Source organism: Oncorhynchus kisutch, linkage group LG8 (assembly GCF_002021735.2).
Source record: "Oncorhynchus kisutch isolate 150728-3 linkage group LG8, Okis_V2, whole genome shotgun sequence".
Lineage (NCBI taxonomy): Eukaryota > Metazoa > Chordata > Actinopteri > Salmoniformes > Salmonidae > Oncorhynchus > Oncorhynchus kisutch.
In genome coordinates this window covers 49,673,908-49,687,930 of record NC_034181.2, presented here as the reverse complement: position 1 = coordinate 49,687,930, position 14,023 = coordinate 49,673,908, and the positions used below count along the sequence as shown (strand labels likewise).

Genomic DNA, 14,023 nt, shown 5'->3' with positions numbered 1-14,023 from the left:
TGGTGGTCCGATAGTCCAGGATTATGAGGGAAAAAATTAAGATCCACAACATTTGTTCCACGGGACAAAACTAGGTCCAGAGTATGACTGTGGCTGTGAGTAGGTCCGGAGACATGTTGGGCAAACCCCACTGAGTCGATGATGGCTTCGAAAGCCTTTTGGAGTGGGTCTGTGGACTTCTCCATGTGAATATTAGTCACCAATAATGTGAATATTATCTGCCATGACTACAAGGTCCGATAGGAATTCAGGTAAAAGTGATGAATGCTGTATATGACCCAGGAGGCCTGTAAACAGTAGCTATAAAAATGTATTGAGTCGGCTGCAAAGATTTCATGACTAGAAGCTCAAAAGACATAAACGTTATTTTTGTTGTAAATTGAAATTTGCTTAAATTTGCTCATAAATGTTAGCAACACTGGGGGATATGGTCACTAGTGTAACCAGGAGGTGAGGCCTCATTTAACACAGTAAATTCATCAGGCTTAAGCCATGTTTCAGTCAGGCCAATCACATCAAGATTTTGATCAGTGATTAGTTAATTGACTATAACTGCCTTGGAAGTGAGAGATCTAACATTAAGTAGCTCTATTTTGAGATGTGAGGTATCACAATCTCTTTCAATAATGGCAGGAATGGAGGAGGTCTTTATTCCATTGAGACACCCTGTGAAATGTGTCATCATTTATTTAGTCTGTAGCCTAAAAAACTGCATGCGTGACCTGAACTTTACTTCGATATGATTGTTATTATATCAATATTTGCGCATAAAAGTATTTCCACCGACATTTCAAGCATCAATGAATTTAGTTTTGTCGACATTTAATTTACCGACAAATGTTCTGTTTCCACCAAGCCTGTCGTGAATTTTTTTTATCAGAAATATACTTTACTCGCATAAAAAGGTTGGATGGAAACCTGGTTAGTGACTATGACTGCCATGTGGGTATACTGTATAAAAATGATGGGCATTCATGATTCTTTCTCCCTCCATTCTTCTTCAGCGTCCAAGCTGTCGATGGGCAAACAGGAGGCTTTTGAGATCTTCAGGAGAGACCATGAAGACCGGCTGACCATCGAGGACAACAAGTCCCTGCTCAAACAGAGGTCAGAGGGCAAGGGAAGGCCTTGTTGGGAACTTCAATTTCAGTTTACCAGCTGTTCCTAGTTTTTAATCTGAAAGTTTACTACGGTTGATAAACCCTGAAAATAGATCGATAGCACTTGAACAGACTTTGAACTTATCCTATGTGCATTAGAAATTGATAGTAACTTTATTTGTCCTCTTGTGAACTGAGTTGTACCTCTGTGAAACGTGTGAAATATTTTGAGTGTACCAGTATAACAGTAACCAAACTAATTTGCTGGGTAGCGTGCTCAAGGACAGTTTAGGTCTGTACAAAACAGAGCAATATGCTTTTGGAGATGTTTTGCTGTCTGTCCACTCTGTTTGGGGTCACTTGGTCAGGATATACTCCCCTCCAAATGTATTTTGACAGTGAAGCTAACATTTTTATTTTGGCTCTATACTTCAGCATTTTATATTTGAGATGTATCAAATTACTACAGAATGTCACCTTTAATTTAAGGGTATTTTCATACAAATCTGTTTTACGATATAGAAATGAAAGCACTTTATGTATCTAGCCCCCCATTTGAAAAGTTTGAAGTTTTTGGACAAATTGTGTCACACCCTGACCATAGTTTGCTTTGTATGTTTCTATGTTTTGGTTGGTTAGCGTGTGAGCTGAGTGGGCATTCTATGTTACATGTCTAGTTTGTCTAGTTCTATGTTTGGCCTGATATGGTTCTCAATCAGAGGCAGGTGTTCGTCATTGTCTCTGATTGGGAACCATATTTAGGTAGCCTGTTTGGTGTTGGGTTTTGTGGGTGATTGTCCTTATTCTGTTGCTGTGTTACTTTGTACCAGTATTAGGCTGTTTTGGTTTTCGTGTTACGTTTTTGTATTTGATCGTGTTTACTTTGTCTCATTAAACATGGATCGCAATAGCCACGCCACATTTTGGTCTGACTCTCTTTCACCTAAGGAAAACTGTTACAAATTGATTTATAGTGTATCAAAGTAGTCAAAAGTGTAGTATTTGGTCCCATAGGTCTTGCAAGCTTGTGACCATATGAAATTGAACAAATTAAACATTTGCTCTCAAATCCAAAATTATGCATAGAGACAAATGTAAACGTTTTGCTTCACTGTCTAAATACAGGGGAAGTTTACATGAGTTCACTCATCTTGTTGATAGACAAGGACACTGAATAGTAGGCCCATACCCCCAACGACATATATTTTAGTTTTTCATTTTCTCTCCTCGCCGATCCCCCATTTTTGGTACAGACATGAATTGAAGGTGAGCGGAGCCCTGTTAAATGTGATGGTAATGGCTTTCTGTGTCAATCCCTTCACAAGCACATCACAAGCACATTCTCTCACATATAGTCACACTCACAGATACACACGTTTGTTTTACTGTCCTTGTGCGGACCAAACTTTTTTTCCTAACCCCTAAAACTAAGCCTAACTCTTAACCTAAACCCTAACCTTAACCCCAAACCTAACCTTAACCGGAGACCCCAACTCCTAAACCCTAACCCTAATTGTAACCCTAACCCTAATAGTAACTCTAACCCTAAACCTAAACTAGACTTTTTCCTTATAGGGACCGGCGAAATGTCCCCACTTTGTTTTACCATCCTTATGAGGACTTCTCATGAACTATCCCTTTAACCTGACATGGCTCAGGTACAGAAAGAGAAACGGGGTTTTGCAGGAAATTTTTGCCTACTGATATCTTTGTTTCTGTGTAGGTTTGCTGAGGCTAAAGCATATGGGGAGGAGGTGAACGAAGCCAGAAACGGAGTCAGTAAGTTACATACGAGCACCATATGCTAGCATAACCTTATAGCCACTCATTACAATATTATTCTTGTAAGTCATGACTCGCCGCATACAAATTCGATGTATACGTACACTATATATACAAAGTATGGACACCCCTTCAAATTATAGGATTTGGCTATGTCAGCCACACCCGTTGCTGACAGGTATTTAAAATCGAGCACACTGCCATGCAATCGCCATAGACAAACATTGGCAGTGATGGCCCTACTGAAAAGCTCAGTGACTTTCAACGTGACACCGTCATAGGATGCCACCTTTTCAACAAGTCAGTTCGTCAAATTTCTGCCCTGCTACAGCAGCTCCGGTCAACTGTAAGTGCTGTTACTGTGAAGTGGAAACGTCTAGGAGCAACAACAGCTTGGCGCAACTTCCTGCTACTCATGCCAGGAATATATGATATGCATATTATCAGTAGGTGTGGATAGAAAACACTCTGGCATTTCTAAAACTGTTTCAATCATGTCTGTAACAGAACTTATGTAGCAGGCAAAACCCCGAGGACTAACTGACCGTTCCCTCTGTTGTCTTTGCCAAGGGATATTTGATAGGAACCAGTCTTTGAAATGGTTGAGGTTAATCATTTGTGCAACGAAGAGGAAGCACATCCTGGGACAAGGTTACACTGTTGAGAGTTGCGCAAGATGAAAAAAGGAGCATGGTTTGTTTACTTGCTGTATTGAATACAGATTGCCCCGTCTACAATTTGATCAATTATTAACGTTTAAAAATACCTAAAGTTGTATTACAAATGTAGTTTGAAATATTTTGGCAAAGTTTATAGGCAACTTTTGAAATGTTTTGTAGTGACATTGTGTTTTGGTAAGCAGTTTTTTTCTGGATCAAACGTGCTCTATAAATGGACATTTTGGGTATACATGGACGGAATTAATCGAAAAAAAAAGGACCAATTGTGATGTTTATGGGACATATTGGAGTGCCAACAAAAGAAGCTCGTCAAAGGTAATGCATGTTTTATATTTTATTTCAGCGTTTTGTGTAGCGCCTGCAGATTTTAAATATGCTACCCTCTTTATTGACATTGTGCTATCCTCAGATAATAGCTTCTTAATGCTTTCCCCGAAAAGCTTTTTAAAATGTTTTTAAAATGTTGGCTGGATTCACACCGAGTGTAGCTTTAATTGAGTATCTTACATGTGTGATTTAATGAATGTTTGATTTTATATCATTATTTGAATTTGCCGCACTGCAAGCGTCCCCTATACCATAAGAAGTTAAATGGGTTTCCATGGCCGAGCAGCCGGACAAAAGACTAAGATCACCATGTGCAATGCCAAGCATCGGCTGGAGTGGTATAAAGCTGGCCTCCATTAAACTCTGGACCAGTCGAAATGCATTCTCTGGATTGATTAATCAATCACGCTTCACCATCTGGCAGTCCGACGGACGAATCTGGGTTTGGCGGATGCCAGGGGAACGCTACCTACCTCAATGCATAGTGCCAACTGTAAAGTTTGGTAGAGGAGGAGTAATGTTCTAGGGCTGTTTTTCATAGTTCGGGCTAGGCCTGTTAGTTCCAGTGAATGGAAATCTTAACGCAACACCGTACAATGACATTCTAGACCAGTGGTTCCCAAACTTTTCATAGTCCTGTACCCCTTAAAACATTCAACCTCCAGCTGCGTACCCCCTCTAACACCAGGGTCAGTGCACTCTCAAATGTTGTCTTTTGCCATCATTGTAAGCCTGCCACACACACACTATACGATACATTTATTAAACATAAGAATGAGTGTGAGTTTTTGTCACATCCCGGCTCGTGGGAAGTGACAAAGAGCTCTTATAGGACCAGGGCACAAATAATAATATACTATAAATCAATTATTTTGCTCTTTATTTAGCCATCTTACATATAAAACTTTATTTTTTCATCGAAAATTGTGAATAACTCACTACAGGTTAATGAGAAGGGTGTGCTTGAAAGGATGCACATAACTCTGCAATGTTGCGTTGAATAGTAGAGAGTCTCAGTCTTTTTCCACACACAGTCTGTACCTGTAGTTGAGTTTTATTTTATTTTATTTTTACAGGGACAGTGCACATTAATCAACATTTCAGTAAAAGTGCCGGTTTTAGCCAGCCGGCTAATTTTCAACCGCAGTCCCTGGGCAGGTTATTAAAAACAATTACAATATATACATTCATTGAGCAGTGAGCACACGCAGAGCAACATAGGACAAGCAATACTGTCACTGGAATTCCTATTGATTGTACATTAATTAAATCACTCAGTCTATTTTATAAGAATTTGTAAGATTCCTATTTGCATAAAATAGACAGAGACCAGTCTTATCAAAATTAGATAATAGTATTTATTCTCGGAGTGCGCTGCCATGTAACCACGAACAACAGTTTACACACAAAATATGATGTCATAGGTTATAAAACGTCCTTTCTCCTATCAACCAGGATTCCAACAAGTTGAAAAGTTCATTCCAACACACTAGCTCGCTCACTCCAGACACACACTTATCTGTTAACTTCTGGAATCTTCACCTTCATCCATCACTATTTAGAAGACAGTTTCAGATAATGGAAAACACTCTCTGCCTATCTAAACATCCCAGAGCTAAGTTGAGTCGGTTCAACCATAGGTTAACGACCCTTTTTGCTTACTTAAAAACCCACAATTCCAGTCTTCTCCAACCTGGCTGGAATGGTATTTATGGTCTCATGCTCCACAAACCCTTCCTTATTAAGTCATATTATTAATCAGATATAATAAAACAGAGTATAAGTTTCATTAGTTATATTAGTTATAGTTCTATTTAAAATGTAGATATTGTAGATATTGTTTAGTCATTATTCATAAAATTCCTAACAAATAAATACATAGCATACAGACTGAGCAACATAGAACATACATAGAACATACATAGAACATAGAACAGAGCAACAAGACAAAATCCATAAAAGTAACAAAGTGTTTCCATATCTCACAAGCTACAGACAACATGGAAAGCGGCAATACACAGCTAGGGATTATGTTCAAAAATCTGGATGACCTTTAGCCACGTCTTCATGCATTTTGTGAAAGTGTGATATGTGGTGCAGTTATGTGGGCGGCAGGGTAGCCTAGTGGTTAGAGCGTTAGACTAGTAACCGGAAGGTTGCAAGTTCAAACCCCCTGAGCTGACATGGTACAGAATCTGTCGTTCTTCCCCTGAACAGGCAGTTAACCCACTGTTCCTAGGCTGTCATTGAAAATAAGAATTTGTTCTTAAATGACTTGCCTAGTTAAATAAAGGTAAAAATAAATAAATGTGTGTCTGATGGCAGTGTATTCCAGACATGGGAAGCTCTCACAGAGAAAGCGGATTTACTAAAGGTGCTTTTACTCAAGTGCTTGATAGGAAGCCCAATAGCCATCATCACTGTTACATCCTCAGAAAGCATGAGCTCCAGAGTTGGGAAAATCTTGTACAATACACCGACACATGTCTTGTATTCAAGATCCTAAATGGCCTGGCTCCCCCTCCACTCAGTATTTTTGTTAAACAGAAAACACAAACATATGGCAGCAGATCCACAAGGTCTGCCATGAGAGGTACAGTCGGGTACAGTCAGGTATCACATTTGACATTGTCCATAAGCTTGAGTTCATTTGCACACAAAAAATCATACAATGATGGAAAGACCTGTGTGTTGTCCTTGTTAATGCAGACAGAGGAGAGCTCCAACTTCTTAATCATAGCCTCAATTTTGTCCCGCACATTGAATATAGTTGCGGAGAGTCCCTGTAATCCTAGATTCAGATCATTCAGGTGAGAAAAAACATCACCCAGATAGGCCAGGTGTGAGAAACTCATCATCATGCAAGCGGTCAGACAAGTGAAAATTATAGTCAGTAAAGAAAAGTTTAAGCTTGTCTCTCAATTTTAAAAAAAAGCGTGTCAAACTTTGCCCTTGATAACCAGCACACTTCTGTATGTTGTAAAAGCGTTACATGGCCGCTGCCCATATTATTGCAGTTTCTGTGGTTTGCAGAAGAGGATATTTTCCTTAACTGAACTCCCATAAACGTAACGGACATATAGCAGGAGCTGTGCCAGGCCCGCCACATCTTTTGACTCATCCAGCTGTAATGCATAGAATTCAATGGCTTGTATGCGAAGAAGTAATTGTTTCAAAACATCTCCTGCCATGTCACTTATGCGTCATGAAACAGTGTTGTTTGATGAAGACGTTGTCTGTAAAGTTTTTTGGGCCTTTCCCCCCAGCATTGTCCCAGCCATATCCACGGCAGCAGGAATAATTAAGTTAATGGTATCTGTTGCTTTTTTTTAATGTCTTGCTAGTTTGAAGTCACCTTAATTCTCGCTCAAAAAACTCCCGTGGTTAATTTTTTTATTTGGCATGTTTTGTTTCTAAATGTCTGCGCAAGAGTGAAGGTTTGATCAAGTTGTGAGAGAGTAGTTTGCACATATAATACACTGGGGCTGAGGAAAGGCACTACTCCCAATATCAGTGAACCCCAAATCAATGTAGTTCCCATCATATTTGCGCCCCTTCGATGGTCCAACGTCCCTGTCTGTTGCTCCGTGCTTTCCCGTGTAAGGGAGCTCTTTGGCTGCATCAGAGTCACTACTATCAGTGTCCATGCTAGCTGGGCTGACAACAAATGTAGAATTACTGATGCTAGCATTGGATGAGCTCGTGGAAACAGAACAACTTGTGACGTCAACAGGTGCAGGTGTAGTCCTGCTGGTAGTAGCAGTACTACCAGTAGAGCTGGTATGGCTCTATGGACGTGGGCCTTACTTTTTTTTAACCATTTTCGAGCAAACAGTATGAGCAGCAGCTACGTTTGGCTACATGTGGACCGTTAGTGGAATTCCCGCTAGAGAGTAACGGTTAATGTGATAGGATGTTATGTATTTGACATTGTGTTGTTATTTCGCTGAACACTAGATGGTTTAATTTTATTTTTGGCAGGTAAACAAGGCTACACAGGCGTGAAAGAAACCTCACCCAAATGTATAGCCCTGTTGGAAAATATAGCACTGTTTGAAAATGTGAGAAAAAAAATGTATATAAATGTATATATAATATATATATACATATATAAAAAATGTGAATCACATTTTTATGTGGTGTACCCCTGGCATTGTACCAATACCCCAGTTTGGGAATACCTGTTCTAGACCATTCTCTGCTTCCAATTTTGTGGCAACAACCCCTTTCCTGTTTCAGATGTTCACAAAGCAAGATCCAAACAGAAATTGTCGGTCGAGATCGGTGTGGAATAACTTGACTGGCCTGCACAAAGCCCTGACCTCAACCCCATCAAACACCTTTGGGATGAATTGGAATGCCGACTGCGAGCCAGGCCTAATCACCCAACATCAGTGTCCGACCTCACTAATGCTCATGTGGCTGAATGGAAGCAAGTCCCCGCAGCAATGTTCATCTATTTGAAAGCCTTCCCAGAAGAATGGAGGCTGTTACAACAGCAAAGGGGGGACCAACTCCATATTAATAACCATAATTTTAGAGTTAGATTTTTGACGAGCAGGTGTCCATGTACTTTTGCTTATGTTGTGTGTTTGCTCTGATTTCACGCTCTTCCATTTGGGAATATAGCATTTTTACATAGCACTTTTATACTATTTATGATTGCCAAGTGCATCCTTACTCGCATGCTAATAGTACCGTTTTGTTGGTAGAAAGACCTTCTGAAGTGTGTGTGTGTGTGTGTGTGTGCGTGCATCTGTGCAAGTGTGTGTGATTGCTGCCATGCATGTTTCTGAGAGGAAGTGAGTGTGTGGACTATGCTGCCTCTATACTATATATATAGCATATCCAGGGGTTGATGGTTCAGAGTGCATACTATAAATTGCATGCCGGAAATCGGTTTACAGTCAGTGTTTCATTGTCACCACTACCATTATCCTAATAGTAAACATGTCCCTGATGCAGGCTCGTGTAACACTGTTCATTTACCTTTACATGAACTTTCCTGGAAACCCCAAGACACTTTCCATGTTACGTACCAAATGGCACCCTATTCCCTATACAGTCCACTACTTTTGACCAGAGCACTATGGGTCCCGGTTAAAAGCAGTGAATAGGGTGCCATTTGGGATGCAGCCTATGATTCCTAATAGTGAACAGAAAAAAACAGAACATTCTGCTTTGGGGGCCCTGTTTCTCTGAAGTGTCCAAGTGTCGCTCAGCACATTCCAGAACTTTTCCAGGACTGGCGAGAAAGGGTGGCTCCCCTGAAGGCTGTTTTATGAGAGCTCAGTTAAGCACGCCCCTGCCTTCTCTGGGTTATGTCCCTGACAGGTAGGCTTCGGGTGCCATAAAGCTCCCTGGCACGGTCCCCGCTTTTTAATATCCATTTAATATCCATTTTCCTCTATGTAGCTGGAAAAGTACTAACAACCCTCTTTTTCAAATGGTCCTTAGCTGCACCAGATGCCAGACACCAAGTCCGGCATCTGGTGCCAAGGAATCCACCCCAAGTTTTAGAGCACTTTTCTTTCCGTAATCCCTTGGAAATGGATTACCTCAAACCTGTTCAAACAGCCACGAGCTACTGTGTGTTTTTATGACTTACTTTTGCCACAGTATAAAACATAAAACTTACTATGTGGTCTAAAACGTGTACACACAACCCTGTTCTAGAATGTTGGACCATTGGCTTTCATATTATTCAGATTCTAAACTATTCCACGTAGACATACTATTGTGGCTCGGTAGCTATGGCTGTGTAGGGTGAAGTTGCACCTGAACACTGATCTTTGGTCAGGTTTGCATTTTCCCAACTAAGGGTTCAGGATGAGGGGAAGCTGATCTTAGATCTGTACCTAGGGAAACTTCACCCAGGAGCGAATTGGGCTTTACACCACACAGCCAGCAATGATTTAGGAGTGATGACCGGAAATTAAAGGGATGCCGAGTTTCAGCACCAACAGCATCCTCTTCTCCAGTATTAATGCAGTGTGATTGCCTCACATTTACAGTGCCTTCAGAAAGTATTCACATCCCTTGATGTTGTTGTGTTACAAAGTGTGATTAATGTCAAAGTGTAAGAAATACCCCCCAAAAATGAATATTGATTAGATAAGTATTCTACCCCCTGAGACAATACATGTTAGAATCACCTTTGGCCTCATGGTGAAACCCCTGAGCGGATTCCTTCCTCTCCGGTAACTGAAGACCTGTATCTTTGTAGTGCCTGGGTGTATTGATGCACCATCCAAAGTGTAAATAATAACTTCACCATGCTCAAAGGGATATTCAATGTCTGCTTTATTTTTTATTTTTACCTACAGTATCTACCAATGGGTACCCTTCTTTACAAGGCATTGGAAATCCTCCCTGGTCTTTGTTGTTGAATCTGTTTTTTAATATTTGATGCTTGATTGAGGGACCTTACATATAATTGTATGTGTGGGGTATAGTCATCTCAAAAATCATGTTAAACACACAGAGTCCATGCAAGTTATTATGTGACTTGTGAAGCAAATTATTACTCCTAAATGTATTTAGGCTTGCCATAACAAATGCTGAGCAATTAGTGCTTTTTGAGTTTGTTTTGGTTAGATTATTAAAAGATAATCACTGTAAGAAAAAAAGAAGACAAATGCACTTTGCATTATGTGGGTTGAATAATGTAACAACACAGAATAAAACAATTAACAAAAGTCCCATGGTGTTAGTGACTGCCCATCACTTATTTAACATCATTTATTCACATTACTTTATTTTAATACAATATTTGTTTTATTTGATTACTTTATTTTCAGATCTTTACCACCTTCAGTGCTCGGTTGGCTCCACCAAATCTGTCCCCAACCAATTTGATTTGGTGGTTTTAAGCATTTCAAATAGCTCTTTGTTGACAGTTGCTATCGTCCTCCATCAGCACCGGCTTGAAACCTACCTGCCCTAAACTCTCTCCTGGCCCCTTACACTAAGTCTGAATTTGTCCTGCTAGGTGGCCTAAACTAGGACATGCTTAATCCACCTGACCAAGTCCTAAAGCAATGGGAGAGTTCTCTTGAGAGATAATATGGTCGGCATTTGATTGTGAGGAATTCTAGGCCAGGTGAACAAAAGGACTTGAGTTATTGTATGTTGTTACAATTACACCATGAGCGGCTAAATCATAAAACATTCACCCCGCCCTTCGTCTTACCAGAGAGATGTTTGTTCCTGTCAGCGCGATGCACTGAAAATCCCATTGGCTGTGCGGACTCCAATAGCATGTCCCCAGCTAGCCTGGTCTCCGTGAAAGAGAATATGTTACAATTCCGGATATCTCTTTGGAAAGCTACTCTTGCCCTAATTTCATTGACTTTGTTAACTAGGGACTGGACATTAGCAAGTAATATACTCAGAAGTGGTGGGTGGTGTGCGTGCATCCAAAGCCTCACTAGAAGAACGCTCCGGCACCCTCTCCTCTGACGCTGTTGTTTTGGGTCGGCCTCTGGAATCAGTTCAAATGCCCTTGGAGGTGTAGACAAACGATCCGCTTTGGGAAAGTCGTATTCCTGGTCGTAGTGCTGGTTGTGCTGGTAAGGTGACATCTCTGTTATATCCAATAGTTCTTCCCAGCTGTATGTAATGACAGTTAAGGTTTTCTGGGCTAACAATGTAAGAAATAATACATAAAAAAACTAAATACTGCACAGTTTCCTAAGAACTTGAAGCAAAGCTGCCATCTCTATCGGCGCCATCAATATGCAAACATAACACACCCACATCAAACCACACCCCCAAGTCAGGTCTCGTTTGCCTTCAGTCATGGCTACTAGCATTTCTGAAGGAGCAATCTTCAAAACGAGGCCAAATCAGGAACTGCAGTCGCCCTTTAACACAGTTTAGTTTAGTTAGAGCATAGATGTGATCTAATTGTTAAATTGAGTTCACGCACATTATGTCCGAAAGTAACTGTCGAGTGTGTCCAGATTCATATGAAATAAGACCAATAATGAATTACAATATTTAAATAGTTTTTCTTCCAAGAAATGTTAATTAAGTAGTAAAAAGCAGCTTTTCTGTGTTTGAATGTTGTGGGTGCACCCCAACAACAGGAATGATGTGGGTGTATATCTTTCATAAAAATATGAATCACAAGTTAACAGCTGATTGGCTCAGCCAATGAGCCAACGTCGCATCCCACATATTTGAAAAAGTCTGTTTCAAGTTTGAGGTGGGGTTTTGGAATAGTTTTTCCTCAAATCTATGCTTTGGCCACAAATACGAGTATAGGACGAGTCAACCAAATTATTTGGGTATGAGTTAACAGAATATTAGATGTTATATATGGGTCGTTCTACAGAAGTGGTGTACGTTGGGGGTTGGACAAAAATTCAAATGTGTTTCCTATTTCTCCCTATTTTTTTGCCAAACCTCTTCGAACACTACCCTCCTGAATTATTGGCACCCTAGGACAATATGAACAATAAAGGCTGTGAAAAAATGTCATTGTTGTTTATCAGCTGAATTCCTTACCACCGCAAAATGTCTTCACAACTGAAACACATTGAAAAGTTGCAATAAAGGGAGAACCATGCAGAGTAGTGATACTTCTGATTAACCTTATATTACAGGTACATTACAAGTCTATTTTCATACCAAATTAACAAAATAGTAAAAACATGATTTTTATTTACCAGATTTTCAAAACTTTAAATTTAATTTAGAGAAATATAATCCCTATTGCTTTCAGTAAAATGTTGAATGCATCTAATTAAATATATTGTTAGATGTTTTAATGAGCACTTTAATTATCTTTATTTTGGCAGAATAAAGATAGGTAAAGTGATTTTGGTGTGTGTCAATCTTAGAGATAATGTAAGTACTCTAGATGGTTATATTTTATACTGAGAAAAAAATATAAACGCAATATGTTTTATGAGCTGAAATAAATTATCCTTGACAAATCACCCCAAAAAAATGTCTCTACAATTTTGAGCACAAATTAGTTTACATCTATGTTAGTGAGCATTTCTACTTTGCCAAGATAATACATATACACAGTTGCACCTTATGCTGTTGACAATAAAAGGCCAGTATAAAATGTGCAGTTTTGTCACACAACACAATGCCATAGATGTTTTGAGGGAGCGTGCAATTGGCATGCTAACAACAGGAATGTCCACCAGAGCTGTTACCAGAACATTACATGTTTATTTTTCTAACATAAGCTGCCTCCAATGTCATTTTAGAGAACTTGGAAGTTTGTCCAACCGGCCTCAACAACCACAGACCACGGGTAACCTTGTGTAACGGCTTCTAGGAGTAGTGGGTGGAGGAGTCAGGCGCAGAGAGCAGGTAGTTCAGAACGTGGACCTTTATTCCAAAGACAGTGAAAACGGACATGCCAAACACAAGGGCGCATAAAATACCCAGTCTAAACAAACAGGACTAAACTGTCCGGAAAAATAGAATCCACATATAATCCAACACCATGAACAGAAAACAAGCCCGCACAAAAGCTGGCGGGCCTAGTGCCCTTAAATAGCCCACAAACAAAACTAAACTCAAAACAGGTGTAACCAATAAGACCAAACTAACAGAAACAAAAAAGGGAATCGATGGCAGCTAGTAGGCCGGCGACGACGACCGCCGAGCGCCGCCCCGAACAGGAAGAGGCTCCATCTTCGGCGGGATTCGTGACACCATGCCAGTCCAGAGCCTCCACATCAAGCTTCTTCACCTGCGGTATCATCTGAGACCAGCCACCCGATTAACTTTGGGTTTGCACAACTGAAGAATTTCTGCACAAACGGTCAGAAAGTACCTCAGGGAAGCTAATCTGCGTACTCGTCGTCCTCACCAGGGTCTTGACCTGACTGCAATTTGGCTTTGTAACCGATGTCAGTGAGAAAAATGCACACCTTCGATGGCAATTGGCAACCTGGAGAAGTGTGCTCTTCACAGATGCATACTCACCAGACATGTCACCCATTGAACATGAAGATCCAAGAAGGCCCAACTAGAGCCCGGACTTGAACCCGATCGAACGTCACTGGAGAGACCTGAAAATAACTGCAGCGATGCTCCCCATACAACCTCCCCATACAACCTGAGAGTTTGAGAGGATCTTCAGAGAAGAATGGGAGAATCTCCCCG

At 40.4% G+C, this 14,023-nt stretch overlaps 1 protein-coding gene across 2 annotated transcripts in view; it reads left to right on the top strand.

Annotated features, from left to right (window-relative positions):
* kif6 (kinesin family member 6) overlaps positions 1 to 14,023 on the top strand; it is a 203,262-nt gene that overhangs the window by 141,565 nt on the left and 47,674 nt on the right. For both annotated transcript variants that reach the window (XM_020489411.2, XM_020489410.2), the window contains exons 14-15: positions 1,005 to 1,107; positions 2,824 to 2,879. In XM_020489411.2, coding sequence (XP_020345000.1) covers positions 1,005 to 1,107; positions 2,824 to 2,879 — 159 coding nt within the window. The remainder of the gene's footprint in view (positions 1 to 1,004; positions 1,108 to 2,823; positions 2,880 to 14,023) is intronic.